At 50.3% G+C, this 20,000-nt stretch overlaps 2 protein-coding genes across 2 annotated transcripts in view; one reads left to right on the plus strand and one right to left on the minus strand.

Moving 5' to 3' along the window:
- The window catches only part of homer1 (homer scaffold protein 1), a gene marked incomplete at its 3' end in the record, with an annotated part of 9,151 nt that extends 4,094 nt beyond the window's left edge, over positions 1-5,057 (plus strand). Inside the window, exons 4-8 of the mRNA XM_084456364.1 lie at positions 1,010-1,152; positions 2,332-2,491; positions 3,842-3,952; positions 4,042-4,122; positions 4,869-5,057. Coding sequence (XP_084312490.1) covers positions 1,010-1,152; positions 2,332-2,491; positions 3,842-3,952; positions 4,042-4,122; positions 4,869-5,057 — 684 coding nt within the window. The remainder of the gene's footprint in view (positions 1-1,009; positions 1,153-2,331; positions 2,492-3,841; positions 3,953-4,041; positions 4,123-4,868) is intronic.
- A 5,167-nt stretch (positions 5,058-10,224) lies between these two features.
- Positions 10,225-20,000, minus strand: part of jmy (junction mediating and regulatory protein, p53 cofactor) — a gene marked incomplete at both ends in the record, with an annotated part of 19,713 nt that continues 9,937 nt past the window's right edge. Inside the window, 9 exon segments of the mRNA XM_084456176.1 lie at positions 10,225-10,544; positions 11,810-12,078; positions 12,080-12,288; positions 12,652-12,753; positions 13,136-13,222; positions 14,600-14,784; positions 15,317-15,482; positions 16,365-16,534; positions 17,637-17,787. Of these exon segments, the coding sequence (XP_084312302.1) occupies positions 10,225-10,544; positions 11,810-12,078; positions 12,080-12,288; positions 12,652-12,753; positions 13,136-13,222; positions 14,600-14,784; positions 15,317-15,482; positions 16,365-16,534; positions 17,637-17,787 (1,659 nt within the window).

Raw genomic sequence — 20,000 nt, forward strand, 5'->3', positions numbered from 1 at the left:
AGACGTACCGCGATAACGGACTTTAGCTAACAACAAACATAATGTACTAATGTAATCTTCTCTCAGTCAGAGTAGTCTTTTTGACTTCATCTTATCTTATTTTAAGACTTTATCTTATCTTACGGCCCAAACTTAGTCCAAACTGTCGTGTTTCTACCACTTTCACCAACAGCTAGCGTTGCATTTGTGTGAAAACAGTAGAATATGAGTGGAAGGAACTGAGGTGTTGTGCTCTCAGCTCACCTCAGTAGTATAACCACGCGGTCAGATAATCAAACCCTAATGTCATGGTTCGATTCACAAGTGCAACTTTGTCGTACTTCTACTGTGGTCAGTTACTCATGTGGCGGGGCTTGTCTGACCACTCTGCTCTCCCCAGCAACCCCAGCGCCACGTCGCCGCCGTAAAACACAATGTGTTGTCAGTCAACAAACCCGGTAAAACGAAGGTAAAAGAAACGTAGGAAACCATCGCCATAATAACCCCGGTTTGACCCCCGACCCCTCTCCCCCCCCCCTCTCAATCCTAAACAGCAGGGTTATCGTCCCTCTCTTGGCCTCCACTAACACACTCACCACCGCACTGGCCTCTCCCCTAAGAACAGCGCCTCCTGCTGGCGTCCGCGCACGCCTGCAGACGACGCAAACACCTCACGGCGTAGGACGCCGCCGTTCCGCTCTTTGGGGAGAGACCTGTCAGGGTGGATGTAGCGACCCCACCCCCACCCCCCCCATGCTCCTAATCCCAGATTAACACCCAGATTAACCCCATTGTAGTCTCACGTTAACCCAACCCCCACATCTCTAGGCGTTCATACACTCCCTGATAGTGATGCTTCATCACCAACTGCTTGGCTGACCGTTAGCTGACCGTTAGCTGACCGCTAGCTCTGCTCGCTTGATAATAAACCATGACTTAAGTGGAGCGTAGACCAGCGGACAGCTGACCAAACTGAGATGACGACGCCGACGCCCCGTTTCGTGACGCCCGTCCGTTCTGGTCCAATCAGGAGTCGGCCGCGGGCGACCTGCAGTCCCCCCTGACCCCGGAGAGCATCAACGGCACGGACGAGGAGAGGGTGGCCACGCCCGACACCCCGCAGCACCCCGAGCCCCGGGTGGAGCCCCCCCAGACGCTGTCCTTCTCTCACAGGTAGGCCCCGCGCCGAGCCAGGGGCTGGAGTAGGACAGGTAGGCCCAGGAGAGATACACCCAAGTGGGTGACGGCGGTGGAATCATTAGCCACCGTAGGCTGAAAGAAACGGCAGTTGGGTGTGTATTTTCACCACAAGTTCCCTTGTCGGCATCCTACAAAGAACATCCTCACTTCTCACACTCAGTTTTATTTTGTGATAATAATAATTTTGAGATAATAATAATTTAACTTTTTTTTTTTTTTTTGCTCCATTCTATTCACCCTCTGTAATACCCCCCTCCCCCTCCCCTCCTCTAGTCCAAAACGAGCGCATAAGACACTGGACACACGCCACCCCCATGTCCAGCTCTGTAGGGGGAGGAGTTTACTCATCCACCGAGGCCTCTCTTCTGAGTGCTGATTTAAAATGGAATTGGTCCAGCCTGCATCCACCCATCCATTATTAATCTGTCCCCGACGCGCCGGAGAGCTGCAGAGCATTACAGTACATTAGAGCGCTCTACGACGTGGCGCTGGTATTAATTATGAATTACTAAATGAATGTCTCCGTAGACACTGTACACTATTTCCCTCAGGTCCACTTTGCCTTGGGGCGGGGGGGGGGGGGGGGGGGGTCTGGTAATGCGCCAATGACCGTAGAACATGGACTTTAAACACATGTAGCGGTGCGCTAATGAGCGCGGTGTTGCATGTTAGATGTCTTCAGCAGGGTTGTGCTTCAGTCCAGTGCTAACGCAGTAGACGCTTGGTTCAGATGATCATTAATCATGGATTGATTGAATATTTAATTCAGTTGACTAGCTGAGTCTGGTGAGCTCCAGTGACTTGGCTGTTGCTCAGTAACTTCATCTGACTTGACCGACTGTCTGTCTGTCTACCTGTCTGTCTGTCTATCTGTCTGTCCGTCTGTCCACCCGTCCGTCTGCCTGGCTGTCTGTCTGTCTTCCTGTCTGTCTGTCTGCCTATCTTCCTGTCTGCCTGTCTGTCCGTCTGTCTTCCTGTCTGTCTGTCTTCCTGTCTGTCTATCTTCCTGTCTTTCTGTCCATCTGTCTGTCTGCCTATCTTCCTGTTTGTCTGTGTCCGTCCGCCTGTCTTCCTGCCCATCTGCCTGTCTTCCTGTCTGTCTGTCTGTCTTCCTGTCTGTCTGTCCATCTGTCCCTACGTCCGTCCGTCCAGCTCGTCCAGCATCAACAAGCACTGGGAGGCGGAGCTTGAGGCGCTGAAGGGGAACAACGCCAAGCTGACGGCGGCGCTGCTGGAGTCCACGGCCAACGTCAAGCAGTGGAAGCAGCAGCTGTCGGCCTATCAGGAGGAGGCGGAGAGACTGCACACACGCGTAAGACAGGGCGAGACCAGCAGGGCGAGACCAGCAGGGCGAGACCAGCAGGGCCAGACCAGCAGGGCCAGACCAGCAGGGCGAGAACAGCAGGGCCAGACCAGTAGGACCAGACCAGCAGGGCGAGACCAGCAGGGCCAGACCAGCAGGGCCAGACCAGCAGGGCGAGACCAGCAGGGCCAGACCAGTAGGACCAGACCAGCAGGGCGAGACCAGCAGGGCCAGACCAGCAGGGCCAGACCAGCAGGGCCAGACCAGCAGGGCGAGACCAGCAGGGCCAGACCAGCAGGGCGAGACCAGTAGGGCCAGACCAGCAGAGCCAGACCAGCAGGGCGAGACCAGCAGAGCCAGACCAGCAGGGCGAGACCAGCAGGGCGAGACCAGCAGGGCGAGACCAGTAGGGCCGTACCACCACAGGGCGGGGGGGGGGGGGGGGGGGGGTTACAGATGTTACGTAATAATAGAGAAAAATACTCCACTGTTAAAACAGGCTAGGGAAATAAACAGCATGAAGGAACCAGGGCTGTGCAATCAAATCGATACAGCAATATTTTATTTTCCGCAACACTGTATCGATCTTTCCGCGGTACTGTATCGATACAGTAGAAATGTACTGTACAGAACAAGACAGGGAATAGATATAGATATAGACGATAAAGGATAGAATTCAGTCATATATACATGATTCATATTTTTATATAGATTTAAATGTCCTTCTATTCCCTCCGCCCACAGGATCACCTCCAGGAAGTGGGGGGTGGAGTTTTATCTTCAGCAAACATTCAGTTAATTATGTAGAGTATCGCAATATATCGCAATATGTATTGTATCGTGACCCATGTGTCATGATATGTATAGAATGAACAGAAGAGGTCATGCAGGTCAGAGGTCAGAGGACACCTGGACAGGAGAGAACCTACTGCCGTATGTAGTATGGATACAGTAGTATGGATAGAGTAGTATGGATACAGTAGTATGGATACAGGGTGCAGTGTAAGAATGCACGTGTCTGAAGCACCTATTGCATTTATATTTTGCTATTCTTGCACTTTGGCTTCAGCACTAGATTATGCTCTTAGCCGCTTGTTTAGAAAGGAGATGTGAGTTCTGGTGAGTAGTACACACCTGCAAACTTGTCACCTTTTGGCTACAGTCACCTTTGTTATGTCAAACAGGGTAGTTGAAGTGAATCTAGAGGGTTTTAATGTTGTATGTTGTCACCTTTTTCACTACTCGAGTTTGCAGGTCTGGTAGTAGTACGCCGACTACCTACGTTAAACGCAACGATCTTAAGTCTCTTTGGATGAAAGTGTCTGCTGGACGACTGACCTTGTGCGTTTGTTTGTCCAGGTCACGGAGCTGGAGTGCGTGAGCGTTCAGACCACCGTCATCAAGTCTCAGAAGACCGAACTGAACCAGACGATAGAGGAGCTGGAGGCGGAGCTGAGGGCCAAGGAGGAGGTGAGTGGCGTGACGGCGGGCGCCGCGTGTGAAACATCGTTAGGATCCCCGCGGCTCAAATAACTTTTCTGTCCGGCGGTCGTGTGCAGGAACTGGAGCAGCTGAAGGCCGAGGTGCAGAGCGCAGACGAGTTCCAGAACCAGAAGGACTCGATAACGCAGAAACTACACGTGAGAACGCTGCACTACACTCATATATATACTTTGTATATATTCTATACTTTATACATATTGTATAAATATGTTTATGCTTTGTTTTATTCTATGTTTATGTACAGATCTATTCTGTACATTCGCACTGCTGTAACACCCACCCCCCCACCCCCACCTGGGGGATGGGATTACATTACTTAACCACATGCAAGGCTAGCGTAGCGTCTTAAAAGATGCCTTTTGGCTTCTGTGTATTTCTCTCTCGTTCTCTCTCTCTCTCCCCCTCTCTCGTTCTCTCTCCCCTCCCTCCCCCTTCCTCACTCTCTCCCCCTCCCTCTCTCCCCCTCCCCATCCCTACCTCACTCTCTCCCCCTCCCCATCCCTACCTCTCTCCCCCTCCCTCCCTCTCTCCCCCTCCCTCCCTCTCTCTCTCTCCCCCTCCCTCCCTCTCTCTCTCTCCCCCTCCCTCCCTCTCTCTCTCCCCCTCCCTCCCTCTCTCTCTCTCCCCCTCCCTCCCTCTCTCTCCCCCTCCCTCCCTCTCTCTCTCTCCCCCTCCCTCCCTCCCTCTTCCTCCCTCTCCCTCCCTCCCTCTTCCTCCCTCTCTCTCCCCCTCCCTCCCTCTCTCCCCCTCCCTCCCTCTCCCCCTCCCTCCCTCCCTCCCTCCCTCTCTCTCCCCCTCCCTCCCTCCCTTTCTCTCCCCCTCTCTCTTTCTCCACCTCCCTCCCTCCCTCTCTCTCTCCCCCTCTCTCTCTCTGTTCTCCCAGGACTCAGAGTCGAGGAACCGTGTTCTGGAGGCCCAGCTGGGTGAGCTGGAGCAGCGGGTGGAGTCCGGCCAGCAGGAGAGGGAGGCGTTCCGTAAGAGCCTGTGTTCCCTGCTGGAGCAGCTGGACGGAAAGATCTTCGAGCTGACCGAGCTCCGCGACAGCCTGGCCAAGCTGATCGAGGACAGCTAGGGGGGAGCGTCCGCCACCGCCCCCCGCAGGAGAACCACCGCCACTGCGCCCTCCTTCCTCCCTCCCTACCAACCAACAGAGTCCCGCGCGCGTTTGTAGGCGTTCGGAGGGAAATGTTTTGTGAGGGAACGTTTGTGATGAATATACTCACCTGCGTTGTGCATGTGGGCACTCTGGGACTGAACACTTGCGTTGTTGTTGTTGTGAATGAACACATTTACTTTCTCTCATTTTGACGAATGCGTGCATGTGTACCCCCACGTGCATATGCTGGTACTCCTGTATACATACAGTGCTTTACACATGTTGCTACTTACACACACACACACACACACACACCTCTGAGTGTTTACACAGGAGGCCACAGAGAGCCTTCTTTCAGCGCCTCTCACACACATGGGGGAGATCTGACTACAGGCTAACTTATCAATGATCTGATGTTTCATGTTTAGCTTCCTGGCTAGCATTCCATTTAAGACATAAAAAAAAAAAAGGTTTTCCTTTCACCTTGACAGGAAAAAGGTCCTAGTTTAAAAGGTCCTAGTTTAAAAGGTCCTAGTTTAAAAGCCCTAGTTAGGAGCGTTTCAGTGCTGCGCTGTTCAGTCACCCAGCGTTGGTGAAGGGTGTTTTTGTTTATTGTTGTTCTCTATGCATCCTGGTTTGTTTTCTAACTATGGTCATGTGTATTATTATTATTATTATTACTACTACTATTATTATTGTTATTATAATAGCTCATGTTGGCATGGCATTGTCAGCCAAATGAACTGTCAGATCAGATGAGACAGACTCCCCCCTCACCTAACTCCAAGGTCATCTGGACAATGACAAGAGGTCAAAGGTGACTGAGAATCAACCTTCGTGTGACCTTGGCGAACGCTCCCAGCGTTTGTTTCACCTGAGGAAACGGGTTTTCCCAGCGACGGCCAGGGTCCGAGTGGCCCAGGAGGACATCTTATCCACTACAGTAAATGAGCAATACTAAGAAGTCAAACTCTTCAAGTCTCACTTTCAGGTATTTAACTGTTCTCGGACGCGTGAGACGACGTGAGAAGCTGGAGTTTGTCAGCGGTGACTGCAAAACAGTCTTTCCTTTCTATACATAGTTTTGTATGAATACTAATACGACACATTTCTAGTGCACTTGTGAAAATGGAATGGAATTGTATGTTTGGGTGAATCCATAGAGATGATTTAGTTTTCTCTTCCCCTTTTGTTGCGACTTGAAGTGCAATGATTGAATCCTACGTTCTTTTTTTTGTTAATTTATTATCCAAGCTATGTATTGGCTATGACTATAATGGGAGTTATATGAAACATATGCTTTCTTTTCTTTGAATCATGATTTCACTTAATCTTGTTTTTTATGTCTGGTATGTGGGTATTAAGGTTGTTTTTTAGGTGTGGAAAAACTGGCATATTTTTGAACTATTACACAAAGGAAATGGAAAGAGAGAGACTTGTGCACAGCAGCAGATTTGCATTGAGACTTTTTTTTTTTCCTTTTGCCAAAAATGTTTTCCTGTACAGAATGACTTTTGCTGACGTTGCCTTTGGTACAAAGATGCATCAATGGTAGCTAAACTACGGTACTTTTTGTGGGGTTTACTATTGCCAAAAATCTGTGAAATGTAGGAAAAATATATCTATGTATACCTGAAGAACACTATTTAAGGGCTTGTCGTTGGTTCGGGTATATTTGGGAGACACGTTTGAAGTTAGCAGGTGGCTTTAAAATAACATTTAAATTATGAACCATAATATTACAGTTTGAAAGGGAATAATGTTTGAGTCATAACTTTAAATGTTGATTATAACACATGCTTAAACAATTGTACTTTTGAGTTTATAATAAAACTTAATGAAAACAGGTAGGATCGTCATCTTTCAGCAGCTTATGGGCTGACGTGGCCTAGATTTGTGAGGAGGGCTAGGTCATGGAGTATGTGCTTACTGGAGTGGAGGAGAAATTCAATAGATTCAATGACTGTTGTCGAACCTTTGGCCTATATCCACAGAGTGAATAGCAATGCAATTAGACGTGACAAAAGACTGCCTTGGTTTGCAAATAAAGGCCGATGGCTCGATGCAGCAATGGAGCCTTGGAAAAAAATACAGGACCAGACAGGAATACATATCGGTACATTTTTTATCTAGAAGGGAAAAATATATAATTGCCGTTAAGAATGTAATGATAGGAAAGACGAGTAAATAAAATAAAAAAAATCTTAAAAAGCACAAAAAGACATCTTAAAAAGCACATTTACATTTGTATGGTATTGCTGTAAAATGATTACCTCATTTCTTAAAATATGAAGTTTTTTCTCAATAAATACTTGATGTTTTTATGCATGCTGAGGATTTTCAGGATTTACATTTCATTACAGTATAATACATATGACAAATATCGACTTTTCAGTTCAACATAATATTGCACTTATCTAGTGACCGTCTTTAATCCAGACCAATCACATGCATAAGGTCATACCAGTCAACCGTTACTTAAGTGAACTGTAGAGTTAGTTTCAGACGTCTAAAATGGAAAATACAGGATTTGGATTTTACAAATGTATAACAAAGATTGGTATAAAACAATTAGGTACATCAAAAAGCCAAAATACAATGAAAACGGACCAAGAAATGTGAATGCTGGAGTAACAGTGCGGTAGCTGTCTCAGGCTACAGAGACCACAGAGGACAGGGGCTGCATCTACAAAATGGCCGCTTCTCATCGTCTGCTGTCTGTGCCCTGGCTGGTGAGTCATGTACAGGTGGGAAACTCCATGCTGGCGTCCCCCTCAGATGAAGGCGTACTGAACACTTGAAGAGAACAAGCTACTCTAGACTACTGAGGTAGTCCCCGGGCGGGAGGACACAGCAGGAAGTGGCATGTTTCAGTTTGGAATAGTTGCGATGACGACAGCATTTCAAAAATGAGGAGACCGCCAAACATCACTAAATATAGTATGGAAGGCTTTGACTGGCCAAAAGTGTACTTGCGACAGCAGTTGCAAAAGTCCATCTGTGTTACAGCTCATTCTCAGACCAGCAGATTCATCGTCAAACTCAGTGCGTGAGTTTCATCACAGTAACGAGATGGTTCAGTTTTGAGAAAAGTCTTCAGTTTTGACACAACTCATACATGGTAAAAACAGAGTAACACCTGCAGGTAAATCAGTAATAGTGGACTCGCGTGGTAAACAACTAAAAAACAAACTGGTAGAACATAAACACAAACAAATAAAACAACTATTTTTTTCTTTTTTCTTTTTTTAACACACTTCATGATCCTTGTGTAGAGCAGAAATCCCCTGCTGGTTGGACAGGCCTGTGGCAACGCCTCCTTGGACAGAATCCGCATTTAACAGGTCCCGATTACAGGGTAGCACTTTATAATAACCATCCTTTATAAGCTATTTATAACACGATTGTGAAAGATAAGTGATCTTAGTAATATTTGTAAGCAATTATGAACGATCGGTAAATGATTAGTGACTATTAACACAGAACCGCTGCATGAGGTTGATCAAAGCCAGACCTTCATATAGTGATGCACTGATATACAAGTCCCTCTAGATGAAGTTAAGTTGTCAGGAGCCGTGTCCGAATCTCCATACTATGTATGTAGTACATACTATATAGTACGCCAGATGCAGCATGCTATTTATCTCGCATATGTGACGGCCCTCTGGCCCTCTATGGGTAACCCTGGCTGCGTTCCGAATCGCATACTTCTACTTCTTACTACCAGTACCTACTACAGCTGCCCTTAGAAAGTACGTACTTTGCAAGCAGTAGGCATCCAATTGGGACATACTACCTTGTCATAACATTGCGCCTTGAAATTTGCCCACATCCGTCGCTGTCCATAACGCGACATTCGTCTACAGCTGTCACGACTCGCACATGTGACGCACATTTCCGCTGCGCACAGGATTGTGGGTCAGAATAGCCAGAAAAGCCTGCTGGCTTGCATACTGCAAAATACGACCGGATGTAGTAGGTCATCCTGGTACTTTTGCCATACTGCATGTGGCATACTATGTATTGGGACATACTACATTCTGTTTTGGCTTACTATATAGTAGGGTAGTAGGCGATTTGGAACGCAGCCCCTGTGTCTGTTTGCCAATCAGGACAATTCGGGACAGCTGCCATATCCTGTGTGGCCATAAAGGGCGCTCCAGGCCACACGCTTGGGTGCTCCACCAGCACCATTATTCTGTCTTTGTTTGGTTTGGTTATGCTACACCATACAACACCCTCTTCACCATACATTTCACTGCATACACTCACCTACATGCCTGATACACTGATTTTCATACCCCATTAGATTATTGTTTAGTTTTCGGTTCTATACTTTATTATATTAAATTCTTGATTATTTTACTTATATTCGGTGTGTGTCTCCCTTTTTGTTATGGCCATGAGCCTAGTCGTAACACATACTACACATGTTTTCGTGGAGTAGTATGTACTAAATAGCATGTAGTAGGCGAGTTGCAGTATGTACTATATAGTATGTAGCATGTAGTATGGACATTCAGACACGGCCAGGCTCTACGGAGCTGTGGGTTGATTCCGACATCATCAACATCATAGTGGTTCTGTGTGTATCTACTAATCAATTACTGACCATTTATAACTGTCTACAAACCATTTTTAACGGTTTCTTAATTTTCTACAAATGTTTTATGAGAATCGTTATTATAAAGTGTTACTGATTACAGTTCGGTGATTACATTGATAACACACAATCAACCTCAACAAATAACCTCTCAAACTAAAGACAAACTCAGCACACCAACCTACATCAGACTTCTCCAAGACCTGGACATCCATACTTCAGTCCTGTACCAGAGGCCTGTATTTCAATGACACGACACCCTGACCCTACAGGGGTCCCGTCAGCCCAGCTGGTCAGGGCAGGGGGGCTCGGGCCCTACTTCACTGATGAGAAACGCTTAAAAAAAGGGACATTTCACACCTGTTTTCTGATCATGTTCAAGTTACATCAACAATCATCTCAGGTTAAGATTCGACTCCGGGTCGAATCCAGGCCCTCGGATCTCCTACTGGGCCTCTCTCTCTAAGACCCCAAACTTAAAACACTGTGCGTGTGTGTGAGAGCGTGTGTGTGTGTGTGTGTGTGTGTGCGCGTCTAACACTAGCTCTCCCAGTCGGCGCAGGGCAGGCCCTCGTCCTCGGACTCGGACTCCGGTGACGCCTCCTTGATCCTGCGCAGCGCCTCGTGGATGCTGCGCGTCAGCGCGTCGGCGGAGTGCGGGAAGTAGGCCTTGGCGTGGCGCCCCCCTCCCCCCGGCTGCGTCCTCACCTTCCGCAGGCGGACGCCCTGCCGGATCTGCGCCAGGATGTTGTCGGCGTCGTCGTCGTCGGGGTCCGGGGCCAGGACGCGCAGCTCGGCCTTCCTCAGGTGGAAGCTGCCCCTCTTCAGGGAGGCCAGCACCTCGTCCATGGGCGAGCCCGCTGGGGGAGACAGCCACACGCGCTCGCCGTCAAACAAACATCGACCGCTCGCCACCGTCTCGCACCGTGTCCTGACGGCACGCGACGCAAGCGAGCGTCGGCGACAAAATGCGTTCCGTTGCTTTGTTTTCTATTATGTAATAACGCTCGCCCTGTTCCTATTTCCCTCCTGTCGCTCGCGTTGACAGGCGCTCGTTCTTTAACTGTCTTCAGTTGGGAATATAGACAAATGACGTAACAGAACAGGAAATTTAACGGTTTCAGTTAGGACAGCAAGCGTGCGCTGTCGCGTTCTGTTGCTCGCGTCGCAAGCAGTTAGGACACGGTGTTAGCGTAGCACTCCCAAGGGCCCCATTTTCATAGCAGCAGTTAAGTGGCGTTATGACCTAGCGCTGGCTAATTGCCAGTTTCCTGTTTCATCTCTCGCAAACTGAATATCCCCCCTCTCCCCCACACAATAGGGGGGTGTGACGATGAAAACTCAAACGCTGGTGCCGTGTGCAAACCCGACCTTATTGATGCGCTTTATCGGTGCGCACATACGACCACATGAACCATAGGGTTATCTAACGTCACTTAAATGTTTTGTGAATATTGTGAATCCCCCCACCATGTTGAGGCAAATCACCGATCCGTAACTTATGCTAAGAACTATTTAATCACAGTGACGGCCATCCACCTGTACCGTTCAGTGGGATAACAACTGATAAATATGTTTGTGTGCACGTTGTTTTTCTTATGTGAAATGGTTTCATTATTTCCATTTGGACTACAGCTCTGAGGAAGACGCTTAGTCGAAACGTCGGTCACCTGTTCGCCTGAAATAAACGCGCACGCTACGTTACGTGAGCGCTCCGGTGTTTTGCGCCCGGCGGTCTATTGGAAGAGCCCGGGTTTTCTTACAGCTCTTGGCGACTCCCGCGGAAGCAGGTCGCTCTCCTCGTTTGAGAAGCGCTCCAGGCTAGCGTGTGTAGCCGTAGCGTTTGGCGCGTGTAGCCGTAGCGTGTGGCGCGTGTAGCCGTAGCGTGTGGCGCGTGTAGCCGTAGCGTGTGGCGCGTGTAGCCGTAGCGTGTGGCGCGTGTAGCCGCAGTGTGTGGCGCGTGTAGCCATAGCGTGTGGCGCGTGTAGCCGTAGCGTGTGGCGCGTGTAGCCGCAGTGTGTGGCGCATGTAGCCTTAGCATGTGGCGCGTGTAGCCGTAGCGTGTGGTGCGTGTAGCCGTAGCGTGTGGCACGTGTAGCCGTTTATGTGGCGCCAGGTTCCTCACCTCTCCTCCACTGCGAGGAGTCGAGCGACGCCGTCTTCCTCAGCTTCTTCCTGGCCGTCAGCAGCTGGCTGCTGTCGAAGAACCGCGGAGAGAAGGGGGCCAGGGGCAAGGGGGGCGACTCGCACCCCTCCCTGGGCTGGGGGACGGGGCCGGCCCACTCCCCGCCCGCCGGCTCCTCTGAGTGGGGAGGGGGCGGGGGGGGAGGAGGGGGCGGCGGCGGGGGGAGGTCGGGGAAGTGGAGGGCCGAGAGGGGGGGCAGAGAGCAGGGGGGAGGGGGGGGGCAGGGGGCCGTCGGGGCCCGCCATCATCGGCGGCAGGGAGGACGATCCGGGGAGGCGGGCGGAGGCGCGGTCCGTCTGGACGCCGGCGGCGTGCGTGAGGGGCTGCTCCGCCCTGCCGGACGGCGTTCCTTTCCTCCTGGTGTGAGTCTGGGACAGACGCAGCCGGCTGGACTTCAGGGTCACCTGACCTGGGTGGCGCTGCGCAGACAGAGAACACGAGTCACGGCGTGAACTTAACAGCCAGCGCACATGATAATAAGATAATAGGTTTCCAAAAAGGGTACATTTTATGGCCTTAACACCTTTACTGTCTAATTAATTGTTGGACCCTGTGAAAATGAATAAATATACAAAAAAATGAAGAAGAGGAAGAGGAAGAAGAGGAAGAGTAAGAAGTTTTGACTAATTTCAACATGAAATACTGATCCGAGCTGCCAGTCAATAGAGATACAGTACTGCTCTGAACAGAACCACTCAATTACTGATTACTCCTACAGGTTTCATAACTAGTTATATATACAGTACACACACACACACACACACACACACACACACACCCACCTGTTTGAAGCTGCGTAGTCTGTCCAGGGTTCTCTGCCTCTCCTGGCTGACCCTGGCATGACTCCTCCTCTCCTCCTCCTCCTCCTCCTGCTCCTCCCACTGCTACAGAACACGACACCGGTGGCCAGAAGTTCACAGGACGTCCAGACAATATTGCACAGTACACAAAGAGAACGGAAAGAGGTTTGAGAGAGAGAGAGAGAGAGAGAGATGGAGAGGGTGAGGGAGAGGGAGAGGGAGAGAGAGAGGGAGATGGAGAGGGAGAGAGAAGGAGAGGGAGAGGGGGAGAGAGAGGGAGAGAGAGAGAGAGAGAGAGGGAGATGGAGAGGGAGAGGGAGAGAGAGAGAGAGGGAGATGGAGAGGGAGAGGGAGAGAGAAGGAGAGGGAGAGGGGGAGAGAGAGGGAGAGAGAGAGAGAGAGAGAGGGAGAAAGAAGGAGAGGGAGAGAGAGAGAGAGAGAGAGAGAGGATGGAGATGGAACATACGTGAGACAGCGGTTGGAGAGATTCCTGGTCGTCATGGCTACCATGTTGTTGCTGCATCTTCTGATTGTGGTTGACAATACAGACTTCCTGGTGGGACAAACACAAAACAACTCATATTAGGAGATTTCCCCATTCAAGTTTTGCCAATATCTACATTTCTCAGTCCACGCCACACAAGCGCAGTCAACTTCAGACACTGGTTTGCCAGGTGACCCTAGCCTTAGTCTGGAGTCAAGGGGGCGGAGCCAGCGCGTTAGTCTACCTTTCAAATCCAGCTGCATTTGAACTGCAGTGGATGTGTGGAATGTTCAGTTCTCAGAGTGATATTTTTTTAAATATCAACACAAAACTAAACTAAACTTCTGTCACCCCTATAGTTTTAACAGCTCATACACATATTATACATTAAATGTCCCCACAACTGTGCTGATTTGTACAATGCAAGTACCTAAGCTGTGTGACTTATACTTTTCGAGGTATGATGATTTTGTTCAACAACCACACTCCCCATTTGAATATTATTTCATGGGGAGCGTATAGTCGGGACTAAATTAAAAACTAATTTGGGTAATGCACTTTGTTGCCATTAGTGTAATAAAAACCTCTGTGGGAGTTAACGTGAAAGAAAGTCCAAGTACATCACCAAGACGTCCAAGTACGGCACCATGTGTGTCGGATACGCTACTGACCACTCACTAGAGGCAGGACTTGTTAGCAATACTTCTGCGCTCAGTGACCAATCAGAAGCCAAATCTGCACAGCCCACATCTGCGTGGGCCAATCAGCATCCGGTTGAAAATCCAACCGGATTCTCATTGGCGTTCACGAACATCATGGCTTGTTCCGAGAAGTTCATGCCAGAGAGAGAGCTTCTGGGTACTCAGAATATCCTAGCCTAGGCTACCTTCTTGGTTTTGAGGTACTGTAGGTGTCAGGCTAAGTGACCCTCGACCTGTAGGCTATGTTCTTGGTTTTGAGGTAGGTGTGTCAGGCTAAGTGACCCTAGTAGGCTACCTTCTTGGTTTTGAGGTAGGTGTGTCAGCCTAAGTGACCCTAGTAGGCTACCTTCTTGGTTTTGAGGTGGGTGTGTCAGGCTAAGTGACCCTAGTAGGCTACCTTCTTGGTTTTGAGGTAGGTGTGTCAGGCTAAGTGACCCTAGTAGGCTACCATCTTGGTTTTGAGGTAGGTGTGTCAGCCTAAGTGACCCTAGTAGGCTACCTTCTTGGTTTTGAGGTAGGTGTGTCAGGCTAAGTGACCCTACCTTCTTGGTTTTGAGGTAGGTGTGTCAGGCTAAGTGACCCTAGTAGGCTAGCTTCTTGGTTTTGAGGTGGGTGTGTCAGGCTAAGTGACCCTTGACCTGTAGGCTATGTTCTTGGTTTTGAGGTGGGGGTGTGAGGCTAAGTGACCCTAGCCTAGGCTACCTTCTTGGTTTTGAGGTGGGTGTGTCAGGCTAAGTGACCCTACCTTCTTGGTTTTGAGGTAGGCCTTCTTGGCGGTGATGCGCCCCCTGCGCGCCTCCAGCTGACGGGTCCTCTGCTGGAGCTGGTCCAGCTCCTCCCGGTGAGGGGGCGGGGCCGCCGGGTCCTCCACGCCCTGCATGGCGTCCGGGCTCTCGTACGCGTCGTAGTACACCACCTCGTCCTGGCGCTCTGCGGGTGGCGGGGTTGACCACACACGCGGGTGGACAGACAGACAGACAGACAGACAGGTGGTCAGACAGGCAGACAGACAGGTAGTCAGACAGGTAGTCAGACAGACAGACAGACAGGTGGTCAGACAGGCAGAGATAAGACAGACAGACAGACAGACAAACAGAGAGATAGACAGTATAAGGTAAACATAATCCATCCATCCGGTATCTTTATCTAGAGAGATAGATAGACAGACAGACAGGCAGAGAGATAGAGAGATAGACAGACAGACAGGCAAAGAGATAGACAGACAGGCAGAGAGATAGACAGACAGACAGACAGACATGCAGTTACATAAGACAGACAGGCAAAAAGACAGACAGAGAGATAGACAGACGTGCAGTTACATGAGACAAACAAACAAACAGACAGACAGACAGACAGACAGACAGACAGACAGACAGACAGACACAGACAGACCGCACACACACAAAACGCGCGCTGTCGAGAGGCGTGGCGTCTGTCCGTCCGTCCGGCGGGCGTCTCTCACCGGTCATCTGTCTGCGCAGACTCTGCAGCTGAGCGTTGAGCAGCTGCTCCTCGCAGCGCAGCACCTCCGCCTTGATGTGGTACAGCTGCAGCTGCAGCTCGTAGTAGAGCGCCTCCATCTGGTCCAGACGCAGCACTGCGTCCTCCCCACCCTGCAAGCTCTGCATCTGAGACCACACACACACACACACACACACACACACCATATCACACACACACACACACACACCATATCACACACACACACACACACACACACACACCATATCACACACACACACACAGACACACCATATCACACACACACACACACCATATCACACACACCATATCACACACACACACACACCATATCACACACACACACACACACGCACACACACACCATATCACACACACACACACACACACCATATCACACACACACACACACACACACACACAACCATATCACACACACACACACCATATCACACACACACACACACACCATATCACACACACACACACACCATATCACACACACACCATATCACACACGCACCATATCACACACGCACCATATCACACACACACACACACACACCATATCACACACACACACACACACACCATATCACACACACACACACACCATATCACACACACGCACACCATATCACACACACACCATATCATACACGCACACACACACACACACACACACAGACACACACACACTTTTAATTTGTGCTGAGATTTGGATGGGACCAATTTGTTTGGATCCGGCACCTCATTTGTTTGCAGACCGCTGGTGTGATGTAGGACCTGCCGTAACCTGTGTGTGTGTGTGAGTGTGTGTGTGTGTGTGAGAGTGCATGTGTGTGTGTGTGTTACCTCCTCTCTGAGTGTGTGTGTGTGTTACCTCCTCTCTGAGTGTGTGTGTGTGTGTGTTACCTCCTCTCTGACTGCATGTGTGTGTGTGTGTGTTACCTCCTCTCTGAGTGTGTGTGAGTGTGTGTGTGTGCGTGTGTTACCTCCTCTCTTGAGTGTGTGTGTGTGTGTGTTACCTCCTCTCTGAGCGCGTGCTTCCTCTGCTCCAGGCTGATCTCCTTGGCCCTCATCAGCTGCAGCGTCTCCTTGGAGACGGCGTGCTGCAGCCGCTCCATGCGCTCCACGGCCGCCGCCCACGCCGCCCGGCCCCGCCTCCTCTGGTCCGCGCGCATGCGCTCTAGCACCGCTGCAACACACGCACGCACGCACGCACGCACGCACACACACACACACACACAGGCAATACAGTTTGTTTATTTTACCTGTACACAGTTCAACAAGAGAAAATGTAGCTACACACACACACACATTCAGAGAGGAGGTAACACACACACACACTCTCACACACACACACACTCAGAGAGGAGGTAACACACACACACACTCAGAGAGGAGGTAACACACACACACAGTTGTTTTTGGTTTATGATTTCATGTGTCTATATGCATTTTTAATGTGTGCTATATAACAAACTGCCTCTTTGAGGTCATAAACGTTCTCTCAGTCTCGGGTGAAGAAGACCAGTTACACAGCATTTCCCAGGATGCCTGGGAACCGGGGTGTGTTCATGAGGAACCAGGGCGTGTTCATGAGGAACCAGGGCGTGTTCATGAGGAACCAGGGTGTGTCCATAAGGAACCAGGGCGTGTTCATGAGGAACCAGCAGTGGTGGAGCCAGTTTGGATGGTTGGGTTTGTTTATGGATTAAGACTCAGGATACTAGAGGTAAGAGTTGAGATGAAGCCGTTTGGCCTGGGAGATTAGGTGAGTGAGACTGGTGCCTTATTGAGGTGTCTATAGTATGAACAGGGTGGTTGAGGTGGGTGTTTCTGTGTGTGAGACCAAGGCTAAGTGACCGGCTCATTCAGCTGGGCGTTTCTGATGGATATAGATAACATAGATAAGATAGATAAGATAGATAAGATAGATAACACAGACAAACAGACAGACAGACGGACAGACAGAGACAGACAGAGACAGACAGGGACAGACGGACAGACGGATAGACGGATAGACGGATAGACGGATAGACGGATAGATAGATAGATAGATAGATAGATAGATAGATAGATAGATAGACAGACAGACAGACAGCGACAGACAGCCAGCCAGACAGACAATGATAGATACGATAGATACAATACTTTAATAATCCCCGTGGACGAAATTGGGGACATATCCCTGAAAGACATATTCCTGAAACGGAGGTCTTATTATCCACCCCCCCCCTCCCCCCACCGGCGGTCCTTCCCGGGTCGCGGACGGTGGACTCGGGGCGGCGCCGTACCTTTCTGGGCCCGCGCCGTGGTCTCGAAGAACTTGACGGTGAGGTCCTGTATGGAGAGCACGGCGGCGTGCGCCTTCCTCTGCCACTCCTCATCCTCCCTCCTCAGGCCCTCCACGCGCCGCGGACCGAGGCGCTCCGTCTCCAGGGAGATCTGGGGGGGGTCACAGGTCAGAGGTCACGTGAGGTCAGGTCCATGAACTAGACTAGATTTACTAGACAGTTGCGTTTTTTTAAATCAAATCAAACTTTGTTCATATTTCATACAGAGTTAACACAATGCTCTTTTCCGGAGGGAAGCAGGAAATTAGTTCACCCATTTGAGCCAATATAGTACCCCATGAGCCCATGACGGTAAAAATACTTCCCTTCCCTGCGATACCAGTGCTAACCAGCAGCTGGCGCTGTGGTGCAGTTGTCAGGCATGCCTTGACATGCCCAACAGTAACACTGACCTAATGTCCTACTGTAACTGTTTGGACAACAACAGGCCTTCCTTGGCTGGGTAACGGAAAAAAACATACAACCCCACCACTTGCACCTGAAGGCCTAAATTACTAATCAGTCCGGACTATTCTAGAACCGAGGCTGGGTTCCGTCATCCTGGTGGGATTCTGCTCCGCTGTGGCGTTCACCTGCCAAAGAACCCAGCTGGGTGATTCTAGAACCCCCCCTCTCCCCCCACCCCCGAACCTGTTCCATCTGCTCAGGCTCAAGCTGTAGTAGCTGTGCGCTAGCTAGCTAGCTAGCTAGCATCCCCTCCAGAAACAGCTGGAACAGAATGTACAGCTAGAGCGGGGTAGCGGGGGCCTGCCTCCCCAGCGAGAGCCTCCCGCGTGTCGAAGGAGCCGATGCGAACCAGATGTCTGTGGGAGCTCGCTCGCCGGCCGCCCGCCCGGACCGGCCCGGTGGAGAGAACGCGCCCGAGTGATCAACAACAACACGCCTTCAGGAGACACCTCAGCGCTTGGTATCAACCCAGAGGTTAGCGTGTTTCACACAGGGAGAGAGAGAGAGAGAGCGAAACAGAGACTGACAAAACCAGAAAACGTGGGTGGGGGGGGGGGGGGGTTTGGATGAAGAAAGTTCTTGGAAGCAGCTTTTTTAAAACAAAGACGAGTCTTTTTGGAAGCGGGGAGAGAGGGGGAGAACGAAAGAGACAGAGGGTGAAGGATAAGTGGGAAAGCCCGCAAAGTTAGGACGTCATGACCTCATAGCTGAGGTATTCCTTCAATAGAGGGGTTATTGAATCTTGACAGAAACAACCGAGCTACACAGAGAGCAGCCAACCCCTACGAAACAATGGGAGCAGCTCGGTGTCAACGGTGATCTATTCTCTCTCGGTGAAACGCTCGCTACAACAGAGGTGTCGCTTGATTGAATAACCCGTTTTATTTCGAGAGTCATTGTTTTCTCCATCCTGTCCTCGGCGATATTTATAGGGTTTGAAATGTTTATTTCTGTAAGTCGGTATTGTTATTGAGGGTTGGACGTGTTTATTTTGGTAAGGGAATGCCCGGGACAGAAGAGAGAGAGAGAGGAACAGGCTATGGGAACACAACCAGTGGAAATGTCTAGCCTGTGTGTGTGTGACGTCGCAGATCTTTTGTATTGTCGAGCCCTGGCGGTCTAAGCCCCTGCTAAGCCCCTCCCCCTCTCGGCTGTCACTTCCTGGTGTTGGTCTCGGGACACCCTATCCCTGACCTAATCCCTCCCTCCATGAATTATACACCGCTGCTCACTGCATACAAAGCCGAGCCAAGGTACACTACACCACCATTCACCCATCTCTCCACACCTCTCTCTAGGTGTGTGTGTGTGTGTGTGTGTGTGTGTGGAGGGAGGGGTGTGAGTTGAGAAGAGAGAAGTCTGTCTTTTCCTAACACCGCCTCAAACCCTGCCTAACACCTCTCTCCTCAACACAATGACCGCTGGTGACAAAACCTAGAGGTGCGACCATGCGGTCGAGGCCGACCCGTCCACAGAAACGGGAGGTGAGGTCGGTTCCCGGGGTCACGTGGGTCAGGGGCCCCTGCCGAGATAGCCACAGATGGCCGTCGCCGTGCCTCGTATCACCGCTGCGTTAAAACCGCCTCGCGTCACCTCTGTGCCGAGTGACCTCATTCAACACTGACGAGCACAGCTAGGCTAGCTGGCTAGCCACAGAGTAAAGCCCACAGTGGCTACACTCGAACCCACGGGATGACACCACACTCAAGAATTCGACTTGGGATGATAACAGCTGACTTGTCAGGGAACACTCTGTGGTGAAGCACTCTTGGTCGGTCTCTCTACGTCAGGTCTCTCTATCTCGACGGCCGTGATAGCGGTCTATCTCTGGGAGAGACCAGGAGGAGCCGGTGGATC

The sequence above is a fragment of the Borostomias antarcticus genome, assembly GCF_949987555.1.
Source record: "Borostomias antarcticus genome assembly, chromosome: 2".
NCBI lineage: Eukaryota > Metazoa > Chordata > Actinopteri > Stomiiformes > Stomiidae > Borostomias > Borostomias antarcticus.